Source organism: Castor canadensis, chromosome 16 (genome assembly GCF_047511655.1).
Source record: "Castor canadensis chromosome 16, mCasCan1.hap1v2, whole genome shotgun sequence".
Lineage (NCBI taxonomy): Eukaryota > Metazoa > Chordata > Mammalia > Rodentia > Castoridae > Castor > Castor canadensis.
Genome location: NC_133401.1, coordinates 65,322,515 through 65,349,638, shown reverse-complemented (window position 1 = coordinate 65,349,638; position 27,124 = coordinate 65,322,515). Strand labels below are relative to the sequence as shown.

At 49.2% G+C, this 27,124-nt stretch overlaps 2 protein-coding genes across 4 annotated transcripts; one reads left to right on the top strand and one right to left on the bottom strand.

The window, feature by feature from the left end:
• Positions 1–434: 434 nt before the first annotated feature.
• On the top strand, positions 435–6,534 carry Hnrnpab (heterogeneous nuclear ribonucleoprotein A/B). 2 transcript variants are annotated; one of them, XM_020170451.2, is made up of 8 exons: positions 435–672; positions 773–1,004; positions 1,744–1,912; positions 2,607–2,765; positions 2,937–3,068; positions 4,732–4,840; positions 5,521–5,673; positions 5,925–6,534. In XM_020170451.2, the coding sequence occupies exons 2-8, from the start codon at positions 796–798 to the stop codon at positions 5,993–5,995; spliced, it is 1,002 nt and encodes a 333-aa protein (XP_020026040.1). In that variant the 5' UTR covers positions 435–672; positions 773–795; the 3' UTR covers positions 5,996–6,534. The 2 variants fall into 2 exon arrangements, with proteins under 2 accessions (XP_020026040.1, XP_020026041.1); XM_020170452.2 differs by lacking the exon at positions 5,521–5,673 and having other exon boundaries at positions 436–672.
• Phykpl (5-phosphohydroxy-L-lysine phospho-lyase) lies at positions 4,019–27,124 on the bottom strand. 2 transcript variants are annotated; one of them, XM_020170449.2, is made up of 13 exons: positions 26,995–27,124; positions 26,116–26,234; positions 25,005–25,164; positions 21,675–21,749; positions 20,995–21,082; positions 20,802–20,918; positions 19,279–19,361; positions 18,751–18,976; positions 9,871–10,025; positions 9,410–9,499; positions 7,874–8,004; positions 6,935–7,013; positions 4,019–4,399 (listed from the first exon to the last, which is right to left on the bottom strand). In XM_020170449.2, the coding sequence occupies exons 1-12, from the start codon at positions 27,051–27,053 to the stop codon at positions 6,970–6,972; spliced, it is 1,347 nt and encodes a 448-aa protein (XP_020026038.1). In that variant the 5' UTR covers positions 27,054–27,124; the 3' UTR covers positions 4,019–4,399; positions 6,935–6,969. The 2 variants fall into 2 exon arrangements, 1 of the variants encoding a protein (XP_020026038.1); XR_002212832.2 differs by having other exon boundaries at positions 6,935–8,004.

Here is a 27,124-nt window from a genome sequence, read left to right as displayed (position 1 = left end):
GTAGCGCTAAGGGCCTTGGAGGACCCAACAAACACTATCTCGGAAGCCTGGGTCTGTACTTCTTCCGGGCGACCTTGGGCTTAGAGATTTCCTCCCGCCCAGTTTCCTCTTTTGCAAATGGAGAGGTCGAGGTTGCCAATGTTGAATGTAGCACACGAGGGCAAGACACCGCAGTTGCAGAGCAGAGGATCTGGCTGGAGTCCGCTAGCCACCGAGAAAGCTGCCGACCGTTCTGTACAATCCACTACCCCGTACAGCGTCCGGAACCCGCTGCAGAGACTGACTCGCGCGCGCGTTCTAAAATGATGATAAAGCCCGCCCGGATCTAGAGCGCGCGTGTGCCCTCGCGACCAATGGAGTGCCAGCGTAAGATTGAGTGACGGTCAGGATCAGCCTATGAGCACATGCCTTATTGCGCGGTGGCCCCCGGCTCCGGCATTATAAAGAGCGCCACGAGTCGGCATTGTCAGGCGGTGGCACCGCGCGGGCCGAGGGTGGGCTGTAGGCTGGTGGGTTTTGTGTGGCTACGGTCGAAGAGCGCACGCTCAGGGAGCGGTTCCGTCGGCGGGCGGAGGAAAGGCCCCGGTAGGGCGAGTTTAAGCGCGGCTGAGCCCGCGGCACCTTCCCCGGCGGGTGGGGACGAACAGGCCCCGCGGCGTCATCGGCGGCGAGGTGAGCGGCCGGGTCGCGCGCTGCGGGCGGGAGGTCGGGAGCTCGGGCGAGATCCGTGCCTGCCTGACACGCCGTCGCCGCCTGTGGCCGCTCGTTGCAGGAGCCGCCGCGGCCTGGCCTACCATGTCGGAAGCGGGTGAAGAGCAGCCCATGGAGACGACGGGCGCCACCGAGAACGGACACGAGGCCGCCCCCGAGGGCGAGTCTCCGGCCGGGGCCGGCACCGGGGCAGCGGCGGGGTCTGGAGGCGGGACCGCGGCGCCCCCGAGCGGGAATCAGAACGGCGCTGAAGGCGACCAGATCAACGCCAGCAAGAACGAGGAGGACGCGGGGTAGGTGCGGCCGCGGGCGGACGGGGGCGCCGCCTTTGTTCCGGGGCCGCCTTTTGTTGGCGCCACGCGGCGGGGGGAGGGGCGGGCGGCCCGCGGACCGGCCCCCGCTCGCTCGCTCGCTCGCTCGCTCGCTTGCCGACCCCGGAGTTTGCAGGAGTTTGTTGGGTCGACTTTGGCGCCGCCCTGGAGCCGCTCGCGCGCGGCCGGGCCGGGAACTGGCCGGGCGGCCCGGAAGGAGGAAAGCGCTCGGACCAGGGCCGGCCGGGTCGAGGGCCGGGCCGGGGCTGCGTGGGCGGAGTTGGCGCGCGGGCCCGGGCCTCCCGCCTGCGCCTGCCGGGGGCGGAGTCATGGTCGGAACCCCGGTCGTCTCGGCCCGGAAGCCTCGAGGTCTCGAGTTGTTGGGAAGTGTAGACGGGAAGGGGCAATGCGAGCGCTAAGACTCGTGTTTGTCGTCCGCCCGTGTTACCAGTTGAGTGGCTGGGGCGCAGACGAACGGCGAGGTGGTCGCTTCCGTTCCCTCTCCTGCCCCTGGCTGCAGGGGTCACGTTCAGGTCGCGTTGAGATTGTAGGGCAGCCCAGGCTTAGCGTTCTGCCAAGGTAGCACACTTGCAGACTCTGACTTTGTCTATAGGATGGTGGCTTTGTAATCCTTCCAGTGCAACCTAGCCAGGGCCAGTCCTTGCTAAAATCTCGGCTTGCTTAAAGACTTGTTGCCATGTGTCTCATCCTGCCATTTCAGAAAAATGTTCGTTGGTGGTCTGAGCTGGGATACCAGCAAAAAAGATTTAAAGGACTATTTTACTAAATTTGGAGAGGTCGTTGACTGTACAATAAAAATGGATCCCAACACTGGACGGTCAAGAGGGTTTGGGTTTATCCTCTTCAAAGATGCTGCCAGTGTGGAGAAGGTAAGCTGCATGCTATCAGCAGTCCGTTAGGATGAGAGATCTAAGGACACTGCTCTACAGCACGTTTAGCTTGTATGCGCTGTAGGGGTTGAGTGTTCTGGGACAAGCAGAGGTCAGGGACAAATTCCTGTTTTTGAGGGAATAATACAGAATAAGCAGGGTGTGTGTGCTAGAGTGGTTCAAGACGATTATAGTTGAGGTTTATTGCCTTTTTATGTGCCTATTCCTGGGCCTGGTGGTAAACAACTTTGGGGATTAGAAAGAGTCCAATATTGCTATGAAGATAGGCATTTATCCCCATTTTTACAGGGGAAAAACACCCCAAATCCTAAAGCACTGAGAATTAAGTGGAAGAGAAGAGGATTCCTACCCTACCTAGCCTGTCTTCATCTTGTGCTCTTAATCACTGCTGCTTTATTGGGAGGGGATGGGCCCTAAGCTGATAGTACTTGTGCAGAAGAGGAGTGCACAGCATGGGTAGAGGCTCAGAGGATTGAGGATTGATCTATAGGCATTTAGGTGAATCAGCTGTACTGGAGGATTGGAGAAAACTGGGTTTGGGAGTCCAGCTGGCATAGAGTTTTGGAGGGGATGAAGCACATTTGTGTACTTGTGCTGGAGTCCTGTGGCTCATAGAAGGGCCTCCAGGGTTATGTAGCTGAGTTAGAGCCTGACCTCTTTCTGTTTGGAACAGGTCCTAGACCAGAAGGAGCACAGGTTGGATGGCCGGGTCATTGACCCTAAGAAGGCCATGGCTATGAAGAAGGACCCTGTGAAGAAAATCTTTGTGGGGGGTCTGAATCCTGAAGCCACAGAGGAAAAGATCAGGGAGTACTTTGGCGAGTTTGGGGAGGTGAGTGGAGTAAGTGGCCTGCCACCTGTCTTGAGGTTACCTTCTTCCTGTTTTCTGGTAATCTTAGCTCTTTGGAGCCCTTTTCATCTTCTGGCCTTCAGTGGATCTTATGAGTTCCCTATGTGCTCTGGGGTAGGGGAGGTTTGGACCTGAACTTTTATGTTTTTACAGATTGAAGCCATTGAGCTTCCAATGGATCCCAAGTTGAACAAAAGACGGGGATTTGTTTTTATTACTTTTAAAGAAGAAGACCCTGTGAAAAAGGTTCTGGAGAAAAAGTTCCATACTATCAGTGGAAGCAAGGTAAGGCTTCTCAGCTCTGTGCCTGGCCTGCTGCTGGAAAGCTGACCCTTGCCAGGTGTAGGTTAGGTTGAGCTACATCCAGAGCTCTCCATTCAGACCTTAGTATCTCTCTACAATATATATGCTGCCCTGATTGGGACAGGTGGTCTTTTCAAAGTGCTCCGAGGCTGGTAGAGACCAATAGTAAATGCACACAGGCTGTGAGGGAGCTGGAAAGAAAGCTTTGGGGTCTGAATGGAGCCATAATGAGTAGCCTCTTTGATTTCTGATTTAAAGTTAGGGATGACAGCATTACAGATTAGACAGAGTCCAGTGTTAGAAGGCTTCCAGTTGAGGTTTCATTAGATTGTAGAATTTATACAATTCCAACATTTCATTCCATGTTGAAGTGTTTCCTGCTCCTGAGCTTTTTTTTTTTTTTTTTTTTTTTTTTTAAACCTCCCTTTCCACCACTGCTTTATTCAACACTATGCCAGGCAAAGATGTTCCCAAGTCATGGCCAGTTTAAGTTCAGGACCAGTTTTGCCTTCAAATGTGGAGTTGGCATGCAATGAGGTATACCTCCTACCCTGAATTCTGGTGGAGCCTAAAGTACTTTCAGGTTGGCAGTTAGCAGAGTTGAAGGTGTGGCCTGTGGTGGCTGGGTGTGGTACGTTCAGTGCCTGAGCTGCAATGGTGGCCAGATAAGATGGAACAGGTAGGGCAGGGCTTCAGGAAGCCTCTGTCCCATTTGGTTGGCAGTTGAGAAAGCTTGGATTAGGGTTTAGGCTCTTGAAATGTTCTGTAAAACAGGCAGTTGGGTGGGGGCTTTTGTTACTCCAATAAACAGTGACGTTGAAAGGCCTTTTTTTCTCTGTGTGCCCTGACATGTAGTAGCAGGAAGAACCTCTAAGGCAGTGTTTTTGTGGGACTGCTGCTGGTGGGTCTTGGAAATAAGTGTATTCAGTTAGTTGTATTCAGTATTTTTAATTCAGTAGGGTAGAAAACGTAAGGCGTATGTATCATGTGGTAGGAATAGCAGTTAAGAGCATACTTGTATGAGGACACAATGTGTAAAGTGTTACTTTTTGCTATTTTCCTTAAAGACATTTTATACTAATTTAAGCAGAAGTGCTTGTTAGCTGCCCCACCCCCACCTCCCAAGTTTTTGGGCAGAAAGGAAATCTGACCCTGCTGGGCTGCAGACAGGTCGCCTATCTCAACAGTAGACCAATGCTTGGTAGGTGGCAGTGCGGCCTCAGGCAAAGCCCACCTTGAGCCTGAAAGACTTTTCTTTATCTGTAAGGTGGTGGTCAGGGTCTCAATAGAGTATTGAGTGGGATGAGTATTTTCTGAAAAAAGAAAAAAGAAAAGTGAAAATCTTCTGACTACTACCCTCATGACCCTCTTGCCCTGGACCAAGGTGCAGTCAGCCTGTCCACCCTCTGTGGTGTATTTCTCCTGGGCTACAGCTCACCTATCTGCTCTGCTGCCCCCTAAATGCTTGGTGTTTAGTTGTAGTTCCAGGAGCTTGTAGCTCAAACGTGACTTCTTTCCCCAGCATACTGTTTTTTCAGCAGATGGACCAGATCTATCATCTGAATGTTACAGTGAAGGCCTTTGTGCGCAGCCCTTGCCCTGAGCTTGTCTCACAGGCTTGACCCACTGTCCTCTTGGCTTTTAGTGTGAAATCAAGGTGGCCCAGCCCAAAGAGGTCTATCAGCAGCAGCAGTATGGCTCTGGGGGCCGTGGAAACCGCAACCGAGGGAACCGAGGCAGTGGTGGAGGTGGAGGTAAGTGGAACCTGGATGAAGATGGGTCTGTTTCCCTGCCTGCAAGGAGCCTTCCGTGCCTGTCTTGGGGCTGCCTCTGGTGTTCTGTATAGTAGGAGTGGGCCGGCAGTGTGTAAAGTGGAGTCAGGGCAGGACCAGAAATGGTTTTCCTGGGTGGAGGCTGTGTGCTTGTGCTGCTATGACTCGTGGAATAGAAGAGCTCAGTCTTTCTCATTCTGCTTGGGCCCCCAGCGCAGAGGGAGCATTTGCATTGCATTGGGCGGTGGGTAGGAGGGATGATGAATTGTGCTTGGCTCTGTGGCTGTCCTCAAATCTTGGTACACCCATGGGTGGGTGGGCAAAAAGGCAAAGCTGTGCCAGGCGCTTACCTCCTTCCATCCCAGGCCCCTCTGACTCCAAAGCCTGAACTGCATCTTTTTCAAGGCCAAGCTGCCAAGAAGGGTGGGGGTGATTTGAGTAATTAAGCTACCTGGACTCCAAGTGAAGTTAGCATCCTGGCCTCCTGATAGGATCTCAGGTGAAGGGCTGGCCCAGGGCCTTCTACAACAGAACAGTAGCCCCTTGGCTTCTACCTGAGTTGCCATAGTAACCCCCGCCACCCAAAGGGCAGGATTTCCTCCATCCTAGCTCCTGCGTGTGCTAAATGGTCCACGGGCCCCTGTGCCCTGCTCCCCCCACAGGTCAGAGTCAGAGTTGGAATCAGGGCTACGGCAACTACTGGAACCAGGGCTACGGCTACCAGCAGGGCTACACTGGTAGCTACGGGCCCGGCTATGGCGGCTACGACTACTCGCCCTATGGCTATTACGGCTACGGCCCCGGCTACGACTACAGTAAGTAGGAGAGGGAGGCCCCATCCACTCCCCCCCAGGGGAGGCAGGTCAGACAGTGCAGAGGCCGCTGGCAGCAGGGGCTTTGGAGGCAGACAGGCCTGGCACTGGAGTTCCTGGATGGAGCTCTAGCACGGGGGAAAGTGATTCCTACCGTACAGGATTGTTGAGGATCCTGTGAGAAACCTGTCAAGCGCCTGGCACAGGGTAAAATGCTCAGTAAGTAGTAGCTGCTACGTTGTTCTTGTCCCTAGGTCAGGGTAGTACAAATTACGGGAAGAGCCAGCGACGTGGTGGCCATCAGAATAACTACAAGCCATACTGAGGCGGCAGCAGGAGCGGCCGACTGACGACCGCACACGCTTTGTTTGGATACGGAGTGAACACAATTATGTACCAAATTTAACTTTGCAAACTTTCTATGGCCTGTCCCATGTGCATCTTATTTAAAATTTTCCCCTTGGAAATCACTCTCCTGTTTACTATTTCCAGAGCTCTAGTTGTTGTAGGCAGCGTGTGGTGTCTCGAGGCCAGAGCGGCATTAGGGGCTGATTTTATTACCAGGTTACCCAGAACCAGATTAGAGGGTCTGCTTCCTGCTGCCTCTCTGCAGCTTGGACCTGTGGACCCTGGGTGTAAAGAGTAAACTGCATCTTGGAACCAGTGTCACCTTTTTTCACCTTTTAATTTTATATTATTTGTGTCATACATTTCCTGTAATGGAAGTGTTAATTTTACTGTACTTTTTGGTACCTTTTGGGAATCTAATGTATTGTAAGGTATTTTACACGTGTCCTGATTTTGCCACGACCTGGATATTGAAGCTATCCAAGCTTTTGAAATAAAAATTTTAAAAACCCCCAAGCCTGGGTGAGTGTGGGCTATGTGTGTTGCCCAGAGTAGAGGTGCCTGATGATGTAGGACTAGGACCTCCTCCCATAGCAAGGGTCTTTAGCTACTGATAACAATCTTGGTGGCAGCTTGGAAGAAGGACTTGGCCACTGAACTTTTGGAGCTAACACTTTGTGTTCTATTTTCTCTGTCTCTGGAGAACATCCTGCCAGGCATAACCACAGGTTCCACATCTTTGGTGAATTTTCTTTCACACCAGCCACCAGGTGGCTGAAGAAACTATAACCAGAGAACAGGGGTCATCACTCAGAAGGAGAATATTTTGTAAAGCTCTACTTGTGGAGGATACTTACTACTGATGAAAAGGAAGCATCTCTAGGTGTCCTAAGAGCAAGAAACAAGGCTCACTCACCTGGAGAGAATGCTTGACTCAGTTGTGACATAGGGCTAGAGCTTCAGCGTCTCACAACTTCTCACCTTTTCTTCCATATCTGAAAGAGACCATAAAGTTACCCCACCTGCCTTCAGTGTCCCTTTACACACACAGATGGTCTGGCAATTTTCTGGAAGCACAGCCATGTCTAGGATCCCTAAACCAGTTCTGTGGCAAGCCAGCCTTCACTCCTCCAGGCTCTGCACAAATACACGCTTCTGCCAGAGCCCCATGCTTAAGTGCATCTGTGGTCATCAATGAGGTGACTTAAGAGGAACAAAGAAGGTTTGCTTGCTGGTTGCTCTGACCTCTACCATGAGACAATGATTTCTGCCTATTTGTGGTCTGAGTTTTGCACGTTATCCCAGTGCACACTCATGTCTAGTTTGGTTGATTTTCCCTGTAAGATTTAGGGGGGAGACAATGGGCTTATCTTGACCTTCCTAAGTGATTTAGAAATATGGGGAGAATTTCATTGCAGTCAGTTTTCAGTGCAAATCTCACTTTAGCCACTTAGCAGCTTGGAGTGCTTCAAGCATGGAATGAAGCACCTGCCTCCAGTATTCTTAAGCACAAAAACCAGGTTTGGGTTCCCACTGTATTCTTTGAGATCAGGTCTCTAGGTAGCCCAGACTGCCTCCAACTTGCAGTATTACTTAGTCTCCCAGATGTTGGAATCATAGGTATGTGCCACTGTATCAGATTGATGTTTTGATGACTGGTCTCAGGTCTTTTCACTGGTGCTTGTCAAGGCATGCAGTATTGGGGCTTGGTTCCTACTCACCCAGACTTCAAGAAGGGACCCTTTGCTTGGGCATGTACTGTCCAATGGGTCTCCTGGTTCAGCTGTTAGGCTCTCATGCTTGACTCCAGGTTGGATTCTAGGTACCTGATCAGTTGTTCGGGCTCCAAGCTCACCTGTTAGAATGGCATCCAACTTTGCCACCACATATCGGGCATTGTCCAGGCTGAAGCACATTGGGGGTTTAAACTTCAGGACGTTCCTCCCAGGACCATCAGTGCTCAGCAAAATGTAGTTTTCCTTTAGCCTGTAGGAACAGCACTCTTTGCATGACCTTTTAAGGATTTAATCAGCTTGGCTCAAGGTTATGTGTATTTCTTTTTTAAAATAGAAAATGGCCAATATTACAAATTGAATGTATGAAGCTAGGTAAAAGTTTCAGTAACCTCTGCCCCTGTCCCCCAAGGTACCTTGCAAGGGCCAGACAAGACTTTAATTTCCCATTCTTACTAGGGTAACTGTCCTCAACATTATTATACCTAAAAGTATCATTCCACATTTACCCTCTTTTTAAGGTAGGGTCACACTGTGTGACCAGTCTGGTTTTGAACCCACAATCCTGCTTTGGCCCCCTGGGTGCTAGTATTACAGATAGGAATACAGTGCCATGCTTGGCTCCATATATATATTCCACTTAGGTTAGGTATTAGCCACTAACAAGGATCTGATAAGATTGTATTTACATTCTTTTAAAATTTTAGCAGGAGATGGGCTAGGGTGGGGTATGTCTTTGGCTTCTAAGTTGTCTCCGGTCTACTTTGTTTTAGGCACTGACAATGTGCCAGAAGGAATAAGGTTTGGTGGGGTCAAATCAGCTTTGCTAGCAGTATGACTGTAAGTAAAACATCTGTCTCAGGCTCAGTGGGAGAAGGGTGGGTGAGCTGGTTGAGGCTAGCTGGCCACTGAGGCTAGGCCAATTGCAAACAGTTCTGAGAGTAAGATTTAAATGAAAAGATTAGGGGCGGGGATATGGTGGAACTGGCTTAGGTGGTAGAGTTCCTGCCATAGTGAGCAGGAGGCCCCGAGTTCAAGTCCCAGTACCCTAAAAAAGAAACACTCAAAAGATAGGTGAATTAGCACACAAGACTATGCATGCTACACAATTTAAAATAAAACCACACTCAAAACACCAGCGGGGTTTTCCATGGTGGGGGAAGGTGAAATGGGAAATGGAGATGAAAGGGACAAAGGAATAGTCTTGAGTCTCAGGTCCTGCCTGGGGTTCAAGTGAGAAACATGCAAACCGGGCAGCTGGTGGAGTGATCCCTGAGGCCTACTGACTCATCTAGATACGTGTTAGCCCGAAGAGGATGCAGGTGTCCTGTTCATCCCAGCAGCTTTCTGCCACAGCTCTCAAGTGTGGATGTGGGGAAGCCACTTAGCTTTCCAGCCCTTGATGTCAGCATTAGGACTGCCTGGGTCTGACCATCCAGCTGGGTTTGGAATTCGCAGCTGAGGCTACCTTGGGCTGGTAAGTCTGCTGCCAGGTGCTGGCAAGAACTAATAGAGCCATGTTCTGTTCTGGGAGCCTAGGAGTGGTGCTTAAACAACTGCCTCCACCACTCAGTGCCAGTACTGGAGGTACCCTCCCACTCAGCACCCACAGTGCTGCTTACTCCAGAAAGCAACATGTTTCAAAAAAAAAATGATACCTTGATACCAGGTATTCAGCCTCTTCAGTTGCTGGTGTCCTCATGGCTTTATGTCTGATGAGATCCACACCAATGAAGAGCCCAGAGCCCCTGGAGGAGAAGGTGGCATCTTTAGGCCACGCCCAGGAGGCCACTGTCTTCACACGCTTGCTCTAAGCAGCCTAAGCCAAGTTCCGCTGCTGGAACTACCTGTGTTCTCCCTGTGCCACGGGTGTGTGTTGTGTGTTCCAATGAGTAACTGGGAGGGGAGAAAGGCCTGGGGTGGTGTTGACAGAAGAAAGAGGTTGGGGGTTACCCTGAGCTCAGATTGAATCAGAGATGTGTCGCTCCCTAGAAAGTACTATGTTGGGCAGCAGCACTTCTCGGTTCTTCCAGGTTAGGAGGTGAAGGAAGAGAATGGCATTTGCACCGAGGCAGGTGCTTGATTAGGGGGTGGTGGCTCCTGCCCCCTGGAACCTCACCTGACATCCCCGATGATGGGATGTTTGGCTTTTTGCTGTCTGAGGAGTTCCATCAGGAAACTGCCCACACAAGCAGCATGAGCCTGGAGTTGCTGCTTTTCCAAGACATCCAGGACTGCCAGCCCCACAGCACAGGATACCGGGCTGCCACCAAACTAAGCCAAGGGACAATGGGCATGTCAGACACCCAGCAGAATGGGCCATACTCTATACACCAAATTGCCACACATTACAAGGGCAGTGACAGGAACACAGGCCCTAAACCTCAGAGCTGAGTCCTCCTGGGAATCTTGTAGGCTGTCCCACTTCAGAAGTCTTCGCATGACTAAAACCCAGGTTGGGTAACTGCCAGGACTGCAGCAGGAGCCCCTACAAGATGCAGAACCAGAGGAGGGTGCACTGTGTGTTGTTCCCTCAGCTACTTTCGTTGGTAGGGCCACACCCACAGCATGGGGCTGGCCCATCACCTCCAAGGAGAGTCAGTGATAGACTGCCAAAGCTTACCCTATAAAAGCCACTGGGTGATACAAATCCATGGCTCTGTTGGCTGAGCCCATGGAAGATTTTAGGGTGTAGACACACCACAAGTTGTTTGCTTGGAAGCCACATCTGTCATGTGGACTCACTTTGTTTGACTTGTGTGACATTTTTAAAAATTGTGAATTGGGTGCTAACATTTAAAAGTGAGAGACTTCACACAAGTCTATTTCTGACATAAACAAACCTGGCCTATCTGGCTATACCCATGGGTGGTTCCTTTCAGGTGCTTTGGTCTACTTTGTTGACCAGCCTGGCTCCATGTGTGTTGTGAGTAGGATCCTATGTTTTAAAGGTCAGGAGCAAGAGACACCCCCCCCTCCCTTTTTTTTTTTTTTTTTTGTTGGCGGTACTAGGTCTTGAACTTAGAGCCTTCACCTTGAGCCAGTCCACCAGCCCTTTCTGTGAAGGGTTTTTCGAGATAGGGTCTTGCGAACTATTTGCCCAAGCTGGCTTTGAACCTTGATCCTCCTGATCTCTGCCTCCTGAGTAGCTGGGATTACAGACATGAGCCACTGGCAGACCATGTATTTTTAAGACTACATGTTTTTTTTAAAAATCAGCTTTACTGAGAAACAATTTACATACAACTTATGTTTCAAGTTGAATGCTCTGTGACAGATGTATATTCCCCAGGAACTTCCTCCACAATGAAGCTACAGTGGATTCTCACTCCCCAAAGCTCCTTGTACTCCCATCCCCACCCTCCCAACACTGGGCCCTGGTAATCACTGACCTTTTTGTCAATTATATAGCTTTGCCTTTTCTAAAATGCCATGTAAGTTGAATCACAGGATATGTACCCTTTTGTGCCTGGTTTCTTCTGTCCAACATGTTTTTTTAATGTAGCCATACTGTTACAATTATCATTGGTTGCAATTGTTGCATAATCCATTGTTTAAATCTACCATTATTTGTTTTATCCATTCTGTTGGGGACCCTTATTTTGATTTTTGGTGGTTATGAATAAAACGCCTATGAATATTTATGCACAGCCTTCTGTAAAACCTATATTCGTATTTCTCTTAGGTAAGTACCTAGGAGTAAGAGCTGTTGGGTTGCTGGGTGCCAGTGCCTCATGCCTGTAATCCTAGCTGCTCAGAAGGCAGAGATCAGGAGAATTGTGGTTTGAAGCCAACCCTGGGCAAACAGTTTGTGAGACCCTATCTCGAAAAAACCCATCACAAAAAAGTGCTGGTGGCGTGGCTCAAAGTGTAGACCTTGAGTTCAAATCCTAGTACTGCAAAAAAACAAAAAAACCCGAGCTGTTGAGTAACTGTATGTTTGACTTTATAAACTGAAACTTTTTCAACTTGGTTGAAAAACCAAGTCTATGAGATTCCAGTTGCTCCACATCCTCAACTTGTGGCATCATCAGTCTTACTCGTTCAGGAGAATTGGCTATTGAACCTAAGGTCACTGCATGTTAGGCAAGCACCCTGCCACTTCGCTCCACCTCCAGTCATTCTTTTGAGTTGCCCATGCTGGCCTCACACTTGTGATACTCCTTCCTCTGCTCCTAAGTATTGCGGTGTTCAGGCATATTCCATCAAGCCCAGCAACTGAGAACTTTTCGAGTGTCAGTGTGACAGTTAAGATTTCAGGGCTGGGGGCATGGCTCAAGTGGTACAGTGCAAGTATGAGGCTGAGTTCAGAACAACCCCAGTACCGCCAAGGGGAGGGGGAACAAGTTTCAGATTTCAGAGAGTTCAGATTCCTGGTTTTTGGCTTATGGATGCTAAGTTTGTATTTAAGGGAGTGGGTATAGCTTACGGGTATAGCACTTGGCTAGCACACACAAGTCCCTGGCTCTAGTCCAGCCCTTGGGAGGTAGGGAGGATGTTTAACATCCTTAGTTTAGAATCATGGCCTGGGCAACAACAACCAAAAAAGAAAGAAAACCGGGAAAACCTGAGGTGGCTTGAGGCAGGAAGCAGTCCAGCAATGGCAGGGGAAGTTAAGATAGGAACCGTTTCATGTCTTTTCTTTTTGCAGTACTGGGGTTTGAATTCAGAACTATGTCCCTGGTCCTTATTTTTCTTTGTGACCCTACCCCCACACTCCTTGCAGTGACTCACAGTCCTGATCCCTCATGATCCCCAGTGGGTGGGATCTGTCCAGCCTTCCTTCAAGCAATGACACAGCCCATAAATGGACTCCCATGGCAAGGCATATGAAGAAGAGAATGATTTCAAAAGGAAACACCACACTGAATAACAAATTTTATCTGAAGTAGAACTGTAAGAAAAGAATGACGAGAATTTAAGTCTTATTAGGCTAAAACATAAGGGAAGATGTTAGCAACATTAAACTGTGAAAACAGGTAAAATATGAAACTGAAAAACACAATAGTTGAAATAAAGAATAGATGGGAAAGGGGCTGGGAGTGTGGCTCAAGTGATAGAGTGCTTGAGTCAATCCCCCCCACCACAAAAGATAAATAATTTCAATAGACTGGGAATGACAGGATAGACACAGGAGAGCAGGTTGAGAAAATTCCCAGAAGGAAGGAAACAGAAAAAACAGCTATATGGAAGACAAGTGGAAGTGCTAACATTTGGGTAATAGGGGTCCTGGAAGGAGAAAAATTGAATAGTTACAACAGTTGAAGATATAATAGAGCCAAATCTCTGGAATTATAAAAAAGATGACCTACCTCATTGCATTTAAAAAAAAAAAAAAAGCCAAGAATCAGTGAAAATGGCAGAATAAGGCCTCTTTACACATCCCCCCACCACAATTCTCCATAAAAGCAACATGCCTGTAGTCCTTAATATTTGGTTGGCTGAGATCGAGAGAATGCAGTTCTAGATCAGCCCAAGAAAACAGTTTGGGAGACACATCTCCAAAATAACCAGAGCAAAGAGGACTGGAGGTGTGGCTCAAGTGGTAGAGCACCAGCTTTGTAAAGGCAAAGCTCTGAGTTCAAACTTTAGTAACCCCCCTCCAAAAGAAAAAGCAACAATAATACTAGCAAAAATCAACTTTTTCAAACTCAGGAAGTTAGAGTCTTAGCACTGAATAGATTTGCAGCTTCTTCAAAGTGCCATTTGGGTACAACTTGTCATTATTTGACCTCCCTGGCGGTTTCCTGGAAGACCTCATATGAAGGGGGAAATTGATTTGCCACTGGACCTTGCCCAGTGGAGAACAGTCTTTTCTCTGGGGGTATTTATTGAGGCAATCAGAGGCATTTGCTTAACATTGGTGGCTACCTGAATAGGTGGATAAACATTGGGACCAACAACAGGCTGATCAAAAGTCTTGTGTAACCCTACCTGCTCAGGAGGCAGAGATCAGGAGGATCATGGTTCAAAGCCACCCCAGGCAAATAGTTTGGGTGACCCTATCTCGAAAAAACCCATCACAAAAGGCTGATTGAGTGGCTTAAGTGGTGGAGTGCCTGCTTTAGCAAGCCTGAAGGCCCTGAGTTCAAACCCCATATTGACAAAACAACAACAGCATCAACAAAAAACAGGAAAAAAAAAAAAAAACTTGAAAAGCTGAGGAATGAGATGACTGCAGGGGTTTTAAAAAGCTCTGTCAGATTCCTGAGAATCTAGAGGGCATGCCCAGTGCTGTGGGATATGTCAAAGACATAGACTTTACAGAATTAGTTCAAAAAAGCACTGAACAAACAGCATGGCGGGGGCAGGAAAACATTATTTCCAAAGTCTCATTATTTAAACATTACAGTTTCAACAGAAAATCATGAAACACGCAAAGAAAGAAGAAAGTACAGCCCATATAGTGGGTGGGGGGGTGGTTAGGGGGTGGGGAAGCAAGCAGTACAAACAACAGGGAAGCCAAGATGTTGACTTTGTTAGAAATTTTGAGTTAGATGTTGTAATTATAAGAACATCCAAAACTTAAGGTAAAAACTGAAAATGTAGACTCACCAAAACAGACTACCAATAAAGAAGCAAAAAAAGAACAAAATGGAAAAACCTGAAGTTAAAAAAAAAAAAAAAAAGCAACAGTAACAAGGGAAAAATCCACTAGAGGTTCATTAGATTGGAGCAGACAAAAGAATCTGCAAACTCAAAGTATGTCATTTGGGATTGTATGGTCTGCACACAAGAGAGAAAAAAGCTTGATGTGGTGGCCCACACCTGTAGTGCCAGCTGCTCAGGAGGCTGAGGTAGGAGAATTGCTTGAACCCAGGAGTTTGGACCAGGCGGAGCAACAGTGAGACCCCCATCTCAAAACCAAAACCAAGAAAAGAACAGAACCCTATAACCTGTGGACACAGTCAAGCAGACTAACACAAACGGGAGTCCCATGAGGAGGGGAGAAAGCACAAAAAGTATAATAAAAACATTAACAGTCCTATAACTTAGAATGAATTGAATGTTTTGTTGAAATCCTCACCCCCAATGTGATGGTATTAAGAGGTAGGGCCTTTGAGAGATGATTGGATCATGAGGGCAGTACCTTAAGAATGGGATTTTGATCTTTATTAAAGGAACCCCAGAGCACTCTCTTGCTCTTCCCACCATGTGAGGGTATGGAAAGTCAACTGCAACCCAAAAGAGGGATGCTCCCCAGAACCCAACCACTTTGGCATCCTGATCTAGACTTCCGGCCTGAAGAACTGTGAGAAGTACATATGTATGTATTTTTGAGCTACTCAGTCTGTGGTACTTTGTTATGACAGCTCAAACTGACTGAAACGTAACTTACAAAGAAGTTAAATTGAGTCTTTACTCCCATTTCCTGCATGGGGAGTAGGAAATATTTCTCCCCTTTCCCCATTTTTCCTAGTTTCATCTTGTTAGGATTTTCTTTGCTAATAAAGTTTGCCACCATTCTCTTAAAAAAAAAGAGATAAGATTTTTACATTAGCTGGGTGTGGTGGTACACATCTGTAATCTCAGCACTTGGGAGGTTGAGGCAAGAGGATCACAAGTTCAAAGCCAGACAGTGAAACCTTCTCTCAAAACACCAAAAAAAAAAGTCATTTTTATCTTAAAAAATATTTTTAACATAGAGAAAAAGTCTGCCTATAAATTATTAGAAATAATAGAAAAGTCTAGAAAGAGGATTGAGCGATTAGCATACATAAGTCTATGTTTTTCATGCCAGCAGCAGACTGTACATAGGTAAAGAGAAGTCACTGTTTATGATGATACAGAATGTTAAGCATCTAGCAATAAATCTTTATAGGGAAAAATTGAAACCATGGAAAGGTATATACCATGTTCCTAGATAGGAGATTTAATATTGCAAATTAATCTACAGATAAGTAACTCCCCTATCAAAATCTCAACAGGGTTTTTCATAAACTGTTTAAAGATAACTCATTCTATTATGAGGCTCATAACAGTAAATAAAGTGACGTGCTACAGGAACAGATAGGCAGATTGGCCCTAACAGTAGAAATATCCTGAAACAGATCCACTCATGCATGAACTCTGGTTGCGTGACACAGGTGATGTAATATCAATGGAGGATAAAGGAAGATGAAAAAAATACTACATGATTCCTGATCATAGCCCTATATGAAAATCAACTCGGATTAAGGACCTATATGTCAAAATGAAATGTTAAAATACTTAAAAATATTTATGAACATATTTTAGTTCTTGGAATAGACAGATTTCTTACACAATAAATTTTAAAAGTCTATAAAAGACTGATAAGAGTTGACAATATAAAAGTCCATGAAAGGAGTGAAAAGAGTGGTTATCAACTGGATGGACATATCCACAATATACACAACTGACAGTGGATTAGTATCAAGAATATGTGGAGGTTTACACACATACACACACACAGACTCATGAACTCCCACAAGGAAAAAGAACAAAACACACCATCAGCCCTTCACAGAAGACACAATCTGTGGCCAATAAACATACGAACAGATGCTTCAAGGGTTGGTGGAGTGGCTTAAGTGGCAGAGCACCTGTCTAGCAAGTGTGAGGCCCTGAGTTCAAACCCCAGCACTTTCAAAAAAGAAAAGAAAAGAAAAAAAGACTATTTACATAACTTGCGATCCAGGAGGAGCAAATTGAGACCACCTGAGCTACTGTTTTACACTGCCCCCGTCGACTGGCAAAAACAAATGCACTTGATGAGGATGTGCAGTGCTGGTGAGGGGTGTCAACTTGTGAACTTGGGAAACAGATGTCATTAGCTCCTGAAATTGAGGGTAGACATGCACCCTATGAACTAACAATTCTACTCAGGTTAATTCTTCACGCTTGCACTTGTAGAACAAATAAAAATTGTTCACGGCAGCACTGTTCACATCACTGAAAACATTGAGCCACCTCAAAGCACATCAGCAGAAATGGATGAATAAGTCATGGTACATTTACACAACGACTGTTACAAAGCAGTTACACTCCGGTGACAAGCAGTGTGATGATTTGTAACATTAACGTTAGGTGCAAAATCCCCAGAGCATATACAGCACGACAGACTTCAACTAAGTGAAAAATCAACCAGAATCAACAATGAATGTGGCATTCAGTGAGGAGGATGATGGGTTTGGGGATAACTTAAGACAAATGCCAGTTGTCATCAAGGGCCTAACTTTTACTTAGGATGGCTTTCTCGGAGTTAACAAAAGTAACCAAGTAAGTGGTTAACTAGAAGAGGGCTGAGCAGAGGATTATATTTAGTTTACTTGATGCTTCAGTACAACAAAGAAATAAGCAAAAACAAGACCTAGCTCCCCAGGGTCATTCGTCTTTCATGTAACACGCCTTCCTCTTCACCCGCCTAATTCCTGCTCATCCTTGTAGACTCTGCCCTGGTCTCACCGTCTATGTGACCTCTCCACCACGTGTCCCTGCAGCATTGTGCCTACCTCCCTCCTGGGGTGTCCCTTCTGCTCTCAAGGCACCAGCACCATGAACTCTTCACTTTCATTAAGCCATATCTCAGTTGTGTCTATAAGTCCGTCTTGCCCTGACAGTGAGCTTGTCCAGGGTAGAGGTTCTGTGTCACCCAAGCACAGGGTGACAGTTTGCAGTTTGTGGAAAGCACCAGCCAAAATGTCACTTCCTTTTTTCCACCCCACCCCCAAATTCTGGAGATTGAACTCAGGACCCCACAATTGCTAGGGAAGTGCTTTGCCACTTGCACTTTCATTTGTATTTTGCTTTTGAGATAGAATCTTACTAACTTTTTGCCCAGGTTGGCCCTGAACTTTCAATCCTTCTGCCTCTAAGTAGCTGGGATTACAGGCATATATATACCACCATACCTGGCTACTTCCCTCACTGTTAATGACCTTCTCTGCCTTGTCCACCTTGCCAACTCCTGACATATTTCTGCGTCTAATTCAGATTGACTCTTTTGGGGGCAGGAATCAATTCTGTACTTTCCTATTCTTCCTGGTGGCCTGAGCACAGATTTGAGCCTTGTCCTCTCTTGCCTGACCATCTCCCAATATCCAGTTCTTTCTCTGTCTGTGATAGTCACCACAGATCTTTCCTGAGGACACTTCGGAGCTCATCTCTCCATGACTGAAACCTTCCTATGGGGAGTGTAGCTCAGTGGGGGAAGGCTTGCTCCCATGTGTGAGGGCCTGGCTTTGCTGCCAGCACTGCAAACCAAAACAAAAACCAAAGCAAAGCAAAAACCCCTTGCATGGTTCCCCTGCCATCAGGACTACTCCATTTTCCAAGACAAGGCCCTGCCGGCTACCATGCTCACCGTGCACCTTCTGTCTCACAGCCACTAACCATGCTGTGTGTCAGACTCACTCAGGGAATGCTCTTGACCCTGTATACCGAGGATAGGGAACCATGTTTTTCTGTCGGCTATGCTGTGACATTAACTCTGCTCCTGGACCATCCGTCTCCTAAACAGACCAAACCCCTACAACAACTTCACCAGAGAGGTGCTGTTCTCTGGGTCCAGACCTGCCACGGCCTGGCACACAGTAGACAGCTTCTGCTGGAAGAAGAGGGCCTCTGACATTCTCTCTATGCATGTTTTATAAGACAAACACAGTCTCTTGTGACAGCTTTTGGATTGACACATTTTTTGTTGTTGCACTGGGGTTTGAATCCAGAACTTACACCTTGAGCCACTCCACCATCTCTTTTTTGTGAAGGACTGTTCGAGATAGGGTCTCACCAACTATTTGCCCTGGTTGCCTTCAAACTGTAAACCTCCTGATCTCTGCCTCCTGAGTAGCTAGGATTACAGGTGTGGGCCACCAGCGTCTGGCGGATTGCCACTAATTTTTAAAGATGTTTTACAGCATTTAAAAAAACCTGACTTGGCTGTAGTCTCCCTGTGGTCTTGGTGCGGGGAGCAGGGTAGCCCGAGGCCTGCGCCTAGCAGAGCGCGTGACACTCCCTTGCGCAGAGCCTGCACACTCACCGTGTTGAAGTATTCGACTCCCGTGGCTTCAAATGCCCTTGACACAGCTTGGGTGGTGGCCACACAGGCAACTGGGTGGCCATTGCCAATGGACTTGCCCATGGTGACAATGTCAGGGATGAAGTCGTCCCCCTGCAGCTGAAAGGCCCAGAAGTACTTGCCTACTCTGCCAAAGCCAACCTGGATCTCATCTGCGACGAAGACCCCTCCAGCCCTGTGGATGTGCCTGTGGCAGAGGACAGATGGTGACAGAGAGGTTGTGTGGAGAGGGATCAATTCATAAGTGGGAGGTCATGGGGCTCTGAATCCTAGCCCTGCCAGCAGTCATAGTGGGGGAGGGGGATAGGCAAATGGCTGTCCTTTTCTGGGTCATTATTTTCTTTTGCGGGGAGGCATTACTTCTTTAAGGGATTTGTTTAAAAAAAAATTCTGGCAAGCAGGCCAGGCTGTGGTTGGAATTTGGAACAGAGTTTGGGAAACCCAATTATAGCCTACCCTCCCTGGGGCAGACCCCACCCACCTACTCACTCTGCTACACGGGCGAAGTAGCCCACAGGGGGAACAATCTGCCCGCCCACACTGGGCAGAGACTCAGCGAAGAAGGCCGCAATCTGTGGATGGGACAGACATCAGGAGTGCCACAAGCAGCTCACCTCCTTACTAATGCTGCCTCACTGCTAGTCCCAAGCAGGTCAAGTCACTGTCACTGTGGTGTCCTTCCCTTGGGCTGCATGCCACATCTGAGGCTGGGACTCTTACTACCAATGCCTCCATACTTCTATAACTCAGCATGCCCAAACTAAATTCACTGCCTGCTCCTTCCCTGTCCTGTTTCTGGTGACTAGCACCTCTCTCCTCCTCCCTGACAGAAATGTGGCTTCCTTGGTCTACACCAGCCCTCATTGATCAATCCTGCACACAGCCCACAAATCTCTGTCTCTGTCACATCTCGCAACCTACTGTATCCTCTGCACCTGGCTGCAGACCTGCCTTGGCCTCCTGCAGATGCCATCCAACTGGACACCTCCTTCTGTCCCTCTCTCCCATGGCTTCTGGAGTGACACATCAACCCAGAGAGTGAGTTTGTTGCTGTCCTGATTAAAGGAGTCCTGATAACCCCTTTGGGCAAGCAGTGATTCCCCAAATGTTGCAGAGGCCCCTGCGGGGATGTGGGATGGTCGGTCAAGTACCCCCCTGCTGTACCAGAGCAGCGCTCTTTCCTGGTTCCACAGAAGTGGCTGCAGAGCATTTGAGACCCACAGGCAGGCTCCCCTGGTCTGCCAATCTTTTGGTCCCACAGCCTGCTTTTCTTTGCCATACATTCTATGTTTAGCCTGTCCCTCCTACAGTGAGGTCTTCCAAAGGTCCCTCACCCTAGACGCTAACAGCCCCCTCTATTTAGTCTCTGTAGGTATTGTTCTCCCGGGTATGGGCGTCTCTCCTCTGCCTCTCTCTCCACATACCACCCTGGTCAGGCCTCTCCATTGCTCACTGGGACCCAACACAGCTTCCACATGGTCTCTGCCCTCAGGCTGTGCCATTCACATCCATCTTGCACACAGCCTGAGTGTGAGCGCTGGCTCTGCTCATCCCCATTGATTAGGACCTTCAGTGGTGCCCATGGTCTCCAGGGGCCCCTGGCTTATGAATCCTGCCTGCCTCTCTAGTTCTGCCTTCTGACCTGCTCAGTCCTCTCATGGTCCTCCCTCGGCACAGGCCACCCCAGCTCTGGAGCCCTTTCCTCTCTTGCACCCACCTGCCTGGAGCAGCTAACTCCCACTCACCTTTTACTACTGAGATTAGGTGGCATCTCCTCCAAGGACCCTGCCTGACATCTACCCATGTCCAGCATGGACCCCTGGACACCCACAATGCCCAAGATATACCTCTATCTAAGCTCCAGTGTACTCAAATTCTCTATTGGGCACTTAACCAGCCCTTCTCCCCCTAGACTCCAGAAGGTCAAAGCCTTGTTCTGTTCTCTGGTTTCCCAACATCTAAAAACAGTAGAGGTGATATTCACTGGACTGGAGAGATGTGGGTGTGGTTACCTTTCTGCCCTTCTCCTGTGCACTGCTGACCACACGTTTCACCTCGTTGGCATAGGCCTCAGCTGGGTTGGGGTGGTCCTCTCGGTAGCAGCCCCGGTAGATGTCTGGGAGAGGTGCCTGTAGGGAGTGACAGCACCATGTCATCCCGGCTTGGGGTGGGCACCAGCCTGTTGCTGACATGGGCAGTGCGTACCACATGGACCCACTCCTTCTGTCCATCCAGGTCCCGGAACTTGTAGGGGCTGATGTCGATCAGGGAGCTCAGGTGACCGTGATAAGCACTGGGGGGAAGAGGAAGGTGGACTCAAGCCCGGATGGCACATAGTCCCTGGCCTGGTTCTGACCTCTGTCGACCCACCTCTGACTATAGCACACAGGGGTAGTCAACTTTTCTGACACAGGCCCCAAGTCCTTGGGCTGAGGAGTGAGCAACACTCCCTTCAAGGCTTACTGGCCACGTCCCAGAGCTAAATCACATGGCCTCCCTGGGTCCAGTTTAGTCCTCTGTACAGTATGGGGTGGGCGGTCCTCCTTCAGGGTTATAATCAATCTTACATGCACTGATCTTCAAAGTTGGGCCTGGGTTTTGTGCACATCAGATACTAAACACATGAAGTGACAGCTGCAACAGTGTGAACGGCTAAATGTTGTGGGACTGACTTTCCCTTACAAAAGTGCTCCCAGCTCCCTGCTCCCCAGGTGCTGCCCACCCACAATGGTGGCCTGAAGACTGCTTCCAGGGAGGTGTCTTTGGGGCCTGGTCCAGGGCCCTCCTGTTCCTTGCCTAAGGCACCAAGGTCAGAACCGCTCTGATCCCCAACAAGCAGGTAGGCCCAGGCTTCTGGAAATGGCAGGCCTGTGAGTTGTACTTACTGGTCTAATACTACCACATCCTGGTGTCCTGTGTATTGGCGGGCCAGCCGCAGGGCCAGGTCATTGGCTTCTGACCTACAACAGAAAAGATGGGCATGACCTGAAACTTAACCTAAGGGCAGAGAAACCCCGAATGGAGGAGGAGCTCTTCCAGCAGCAAGAAGACTCTCAGGATTTCATTCGGTCAGTCATCTGCTTGCTCATTTAGTAAACACCAAGTTCTTCCTATGTGCTAGGAGCTAGTGGTGAAAATAGTAGGTAAACCAGATGGGCCCCAGTCATCCAGAAGCTATTTTCTGATGTGTTATGAAAGCCAGAAGACAAAGAGTGATCATTTTTGTAGGTGCTAGCACTGGATATAGGGTACTGAGGGAGAAAGAACCAGATGGGGCCCCACTTTAGATAGGGGGGCACATGGCCTGATGCCTAGGACCTTGGAACAGCTTGTGTATATGACCACACTTAGAGATAAGGCCTTTACAGAGGTAAGTGAAAAGAGGCCCTTAGGTGAGCCCTAATCCACTCTGACTAGTGTCCTTAGAAGAGCTGATTTGGATGTGCAAAGGGACAACAGGGACTTTTGCATAGGACAAAGACCATACAAGGATACAGTGAGAAGGCTGCCATATGCAAACAAAGGAGAAAGACCTCAGAGAAAACCTTGATGTTGGATTTCAGCCTCCAGGATGGTGAGAAAATACATTTCTCTTGCTTCAGCCTGTGGTATTTTGCTATGGCAGCCCTAGCAGACCAATACGGGAGATCAGGGATGCCTCTATTAGGAGGTACATCTGCCCCAAGTCCTGAAGAAGGTCCTAGGTAGAGGGAAGAGCATACACAAAGGGCCTGTGGAAGAAGGAGCTCGGTATGGTCAGGGAATTGAGAGAAGGTAAAGGAGGCCAGGGGCAAAGGAGGGCAGATCAGGAAGGTGGGGACATGAGCAGAGGCCATGTTAACAGGTCTGGGAAAGAATGTTCTCAGTACCATGCAAAACCCATGGAGAGTTTCAATCAGGAGGACATGACTGAGCTCTTATTTTAGAAGGCTGCCTCTGGTTGTGTCTAAAGGGAATGAAGGTGGAAGTGAAGTAGGAACAGGTGGTGGACATGGGGAAGGAGAAGTGGACGGAGTAGATATATCCTGGAGATAGATGGGGCAAGACTGACTCAGGACTGTGTGATTTCTGCCACGAGCAAAGGCGCAGATGGTGATCCCATTTACAAGGTGGGATGGTGTGAGGACGGTTGTGGGTGGCAGTCTTCTTGGGAAGGTCTGGGGTTGGTGGCTGGGAACATCAGAGAATCGGTACCATGGCTTCACACCAGGTGTTGGCAGAAGGCAATTCTTGATTGTCTTTGGACATGCAAAGTTGGAGATGTTTGTCAAGTGGGCAGTTAGCCTCTTGAGTCTGGAAGACTCAGGAGGCACCTGGGATCACGATATAAATTAGCAAGTCACCAGCACATGGATGATACTTAGTTGCAAGGGAATGGAGGAGATCCCAGAAGGAGAGAGCTCAGAGAGAAAAATGGCCCAGGACCAGCCCCATGGAACAGGAAGAGTGACTAGGGCAGCCAGTGGGACACCAGAAGAGCAGGATGTCCTGGAAGCAAAAGGAGAAACATGTCTAGAGAGAATTTTGATTCTGCCAAACCCTGAGGAGTCAGGCAAGGAAGACGAGAGGCCACTGGATTTGGCAACATGAAACTACTGGAATCCACACGGAATGAGCCTGGTGGACGAAGCCAACAGGAACGGTCCTCCCTCCTCTGTTGAGGAAGCAGTGACCCCTGTGCCCAGCTCCCTGCTCTTCCCAGAGAGCGTCCAGTTCAGGCTCTGCCAGCTCCTAGCCAGCTCTTTTCTCTGAACTGCTACTTCCTTATCTGTAAAATGAAGATGATAAATTCTCCTTCCTGTAAGTTATTCAGGGAATACACCGTGTAAATGCCAATGATGACAAGAGTCATCGCCATGATCCGAATGTCACTACTTATGATCTATTGGACTGTGCTCTCCAGTGCACTGTGGTATCTGCCTGATTCTGCCATCACTGTCTCCTCAGCCTGAGCTACCATTACCTCCTGCCTGGCCTCTGACCTGGCACCTAACAGCACCCGCTCTTGCTTTCCCCAACCTGATGGCATCACTTCCCTGATTAAAACCCTAATAGCTTCCCAATGCTTTTAGAATAAAAAGCTCTCCTGCCAGCCCCGGTGGCAAGTCCCAGCGTCCTAGCTACTTGGGAGGCTGAGATCAGAATGATCATGGCTCAAGTCCAGCCTGGGTCCCCTGTCCCCAAAATAACCAGAGCAAAAAAAATGGATCAAAGGCATGGCTCGAGTGGTAGAGCACTTGTTTTGCAGGACAGGTTGAGGGAGCCACGGGATTTGGCAACATGAAACTACTGGAATCCACTACTTGCAAAGCAAGTACCAAACCCTGAGTTCAAACTCTAGTCCCACACACACTAAAAAAAAGCTTCCTCACTTGGCTGTTAAGACCTTGGATGATAAGCCTTGGCTCCCTACCCAGTGTCAGCTCACACTCATTCCTTTTCTGGTTCTTCAAGTGTGCCAGGGTACCATGCCCCTTCCTACCACTGGACCTTTGCACAGGTTATTCATGTGGTGACCAACCTTGATAAGACTTCCAGTGGAGTGCAGAGCCCTTTCCTCCTGCTGGTCTAAATACTTCCTAGTGAGCTGTAAGCTTATCCTTTAGGGTTATTCCCTAACCCCCCAGGACAGGCCAGGTCCTCTGCCACTTCTAGGTATCATTCTATTCCGGATTCTTCCTCCAGAAAATGGTCCCTTGTAGTAATTTTATATTCCTTTGAAGAATCACTTGATCCTTTTTTTTTTTTTCTTGTGATACTGGGTTTTGAACTTAGGGTCTACATCTTGAGCCACTCCACTAGTCCCTATTTGTGATGAGTATTTTCAAGAGTCTTGCGAACTATTTGCCTGGGCTGGCTTCAATCCACAGATATCCTCCTGATCTCTGCCTCCTGAGTAGCTAGGATTACAGGCGTGAGCCACCAGCCAGGGCACAATGTTTTGCTTCTTAATGAGCAACCTGAGGGCAGAGACTAGGTTGGATCCATAAGGCAGAAATAAAAGAACATATTACCTTGTTAAGCCCCAACAATGATCCTGGAAGGTAGGCATCCTTCACTGAGAGAAGGAAAACTGGATCTGACAGAAAGAACACCAGGACCTATAGCTGGGAAGCAGGGAGCCTCTCCCCCAAGCCTGCTTGGGTGCACTCATGGGGGTGACTTTCTTCTTTGGGCCTCCCTCTCTTACCAGGGGCTGACCGAAGTCCACTTACCCAGAATTCAGGAAATAAAACACACAGAGTTTCTCAGGCAGGGTCTCCGACAGCCTCTGTGCATAATCCACAATGTTGTCATGCAGGTATCGGCTGTTGGTGTTGAGCACCTGGTTCTGTTCATGTGCGGCTTGGACCACGACAGGGTGGCAGTGCCCGACTGCAAGAGGGCCACCTCTGTCACATGCCGATTCCACTTAGCCACTCCCACCAGGGCTCCCCAGCCCTAAACTGTAAACCCCACCAGGGAAGATGCAGGAGGAAGAGGTGGAAAGAGGGAAGCTGCAGACACAGAGGGGAGAGACCATGGTTCTGGAAAGAAAGATCTAGAAAGCAGTTCCTGAGATTCCAGCAGAAGGAAAAGATTCTCTAGCAGAAATTCCAACTAGAAAACCAGGTCTTTAAGGAGGCTCTTTGAGGCCTGCTGCTTGGCAATGGCAGGGCTCAAGGGTGACGGCAGTCAGTGGGGGCCAGAGGTAATCTTGATTGCCAAAGGCCAAGGATAGTATTTGGAGCTCACCACTTGTCAGGCACGTTCAATGTGAGTTCCACTAATTAACACACTTCATTCTGCCTCCCTGCAGGTGGGTGGCTAGTGTCATGTGTAGATGAACAAACAGGCACAGAGAATTAAGTAACTTTCTCAAAATCACACAGTAAGTGAGCCCAGAGAAGCTAGAACTAAAGCCCTGGCTTTTTGCCTCTACTTATTCTCCTCCAGTGTGCCTGCTAAATCACGGCGTCCCTTTCCTCCATTAGCACCTCTGGTTTTCTGACAGCAACTGAAATGGTCAATGGTGCTGAAGGCCTGCCATGATCCCTGCACCGGGCCAGAGCCAGGCTGCACTGCTGATGATGGCTGGGCCGTCAACCACTCCCTGAGCTCAACAGTCCCAAGAGGGATTGGATTCACACACCTAGCTCTGCCTCCTGCCTGGTTTAGCACAGCTACTGCCTGGAGACCTACGGCTACTCCAACAAATAGCCAGCACGTGAATGGTGGCTCAACACAGGCTTTCCAACGCCTCTACCGCCTTGGGGTCACCTTGGGCCAGATTCACAGGCTCAGCCTCCTCTCCTGCTCCCCTCCAGCCTGAGGTGTGATACTGACCGTGGGCTACGTTGTTGACACAGTCGATGTATTCTGCCCCGTGTTCGTCGTACAGGTACTGCCCTTGGCCACGGACAATCTTAACAGGATCTTCTGGGAAAAAGAGTCTGCAGGAAGAGCTGTGGGGACAGGCGGGGAGTGGACAGCCATGTGTGACAACCTGAAGGGAGCTGGCCACTATCACAGGCCTCCTTCGCCCCTTCCCAGTTTCTAGAAAGGACAAACGCTGGAAGAGCAAGGTGCTGCTTCCTAGCCCTCAGTCTTCCCCCTCCATAGAAAAGGGCGAAAAGGATGGGCAGGAAATTGCTGAGGCTTAAAACTCTTTTAAATTATTTTAAGCCTGAGTGGCCTGGCTCATTTCTGCGTGTGCCCACACCAGCCCCTTGGATCCTAGGTAAAAGGGGCTCGGATGGCGGTGTGAGGAAGGGCACTTACACTGGGTCCCTGGCTTTCAACCCTCAACCTTCCTTGCCAGCCCGGTGGCTCTGCTGCTCCCTGCAGAAGGCCGCCTTCCGGGCCTGCCACGTCCCACCCAGGGCCTCGGGCACAGACAGCTTAAGTGCAGACTTCCTCTACAGCTGCCTGGAAAAGGACTCCCCACCCACCCTTCCAAGCCAGGCCCAGGTTATGCTGCGGGGCCGGCTGTGGGCGAAGTCCTCCCAGGGGACAAGACAAAGGCCGTCTTCCCGGGGTGCTGATGGTGCCTGGCCTGGACTGTGGGGCGGGTGGGGACGCTCGGAGCCGCGGGGTGGACCCAGGGACTCCGCGATCCGCGGGACTCCGTCTGGGCCCAGGCCGTGCGGAGCTGGGCAGTCACGGGCTCCGGGCCGGACGTCCGTGCGTCGTGCGTGCGCCTCCCCCGCAGCCTGCCTCGGTTACCTGAGGAGCCGCTGCCTCAGGGCCAGGGTGTCCGCCTTGGAGCGCCGATCCGCGGCCATGGCGTCCAGCTGTCAGTCCCAGCAAGAGCGCGGCGCCCAGACTCGGCCGCGCGGGCTTGGGCTCCTAGCTC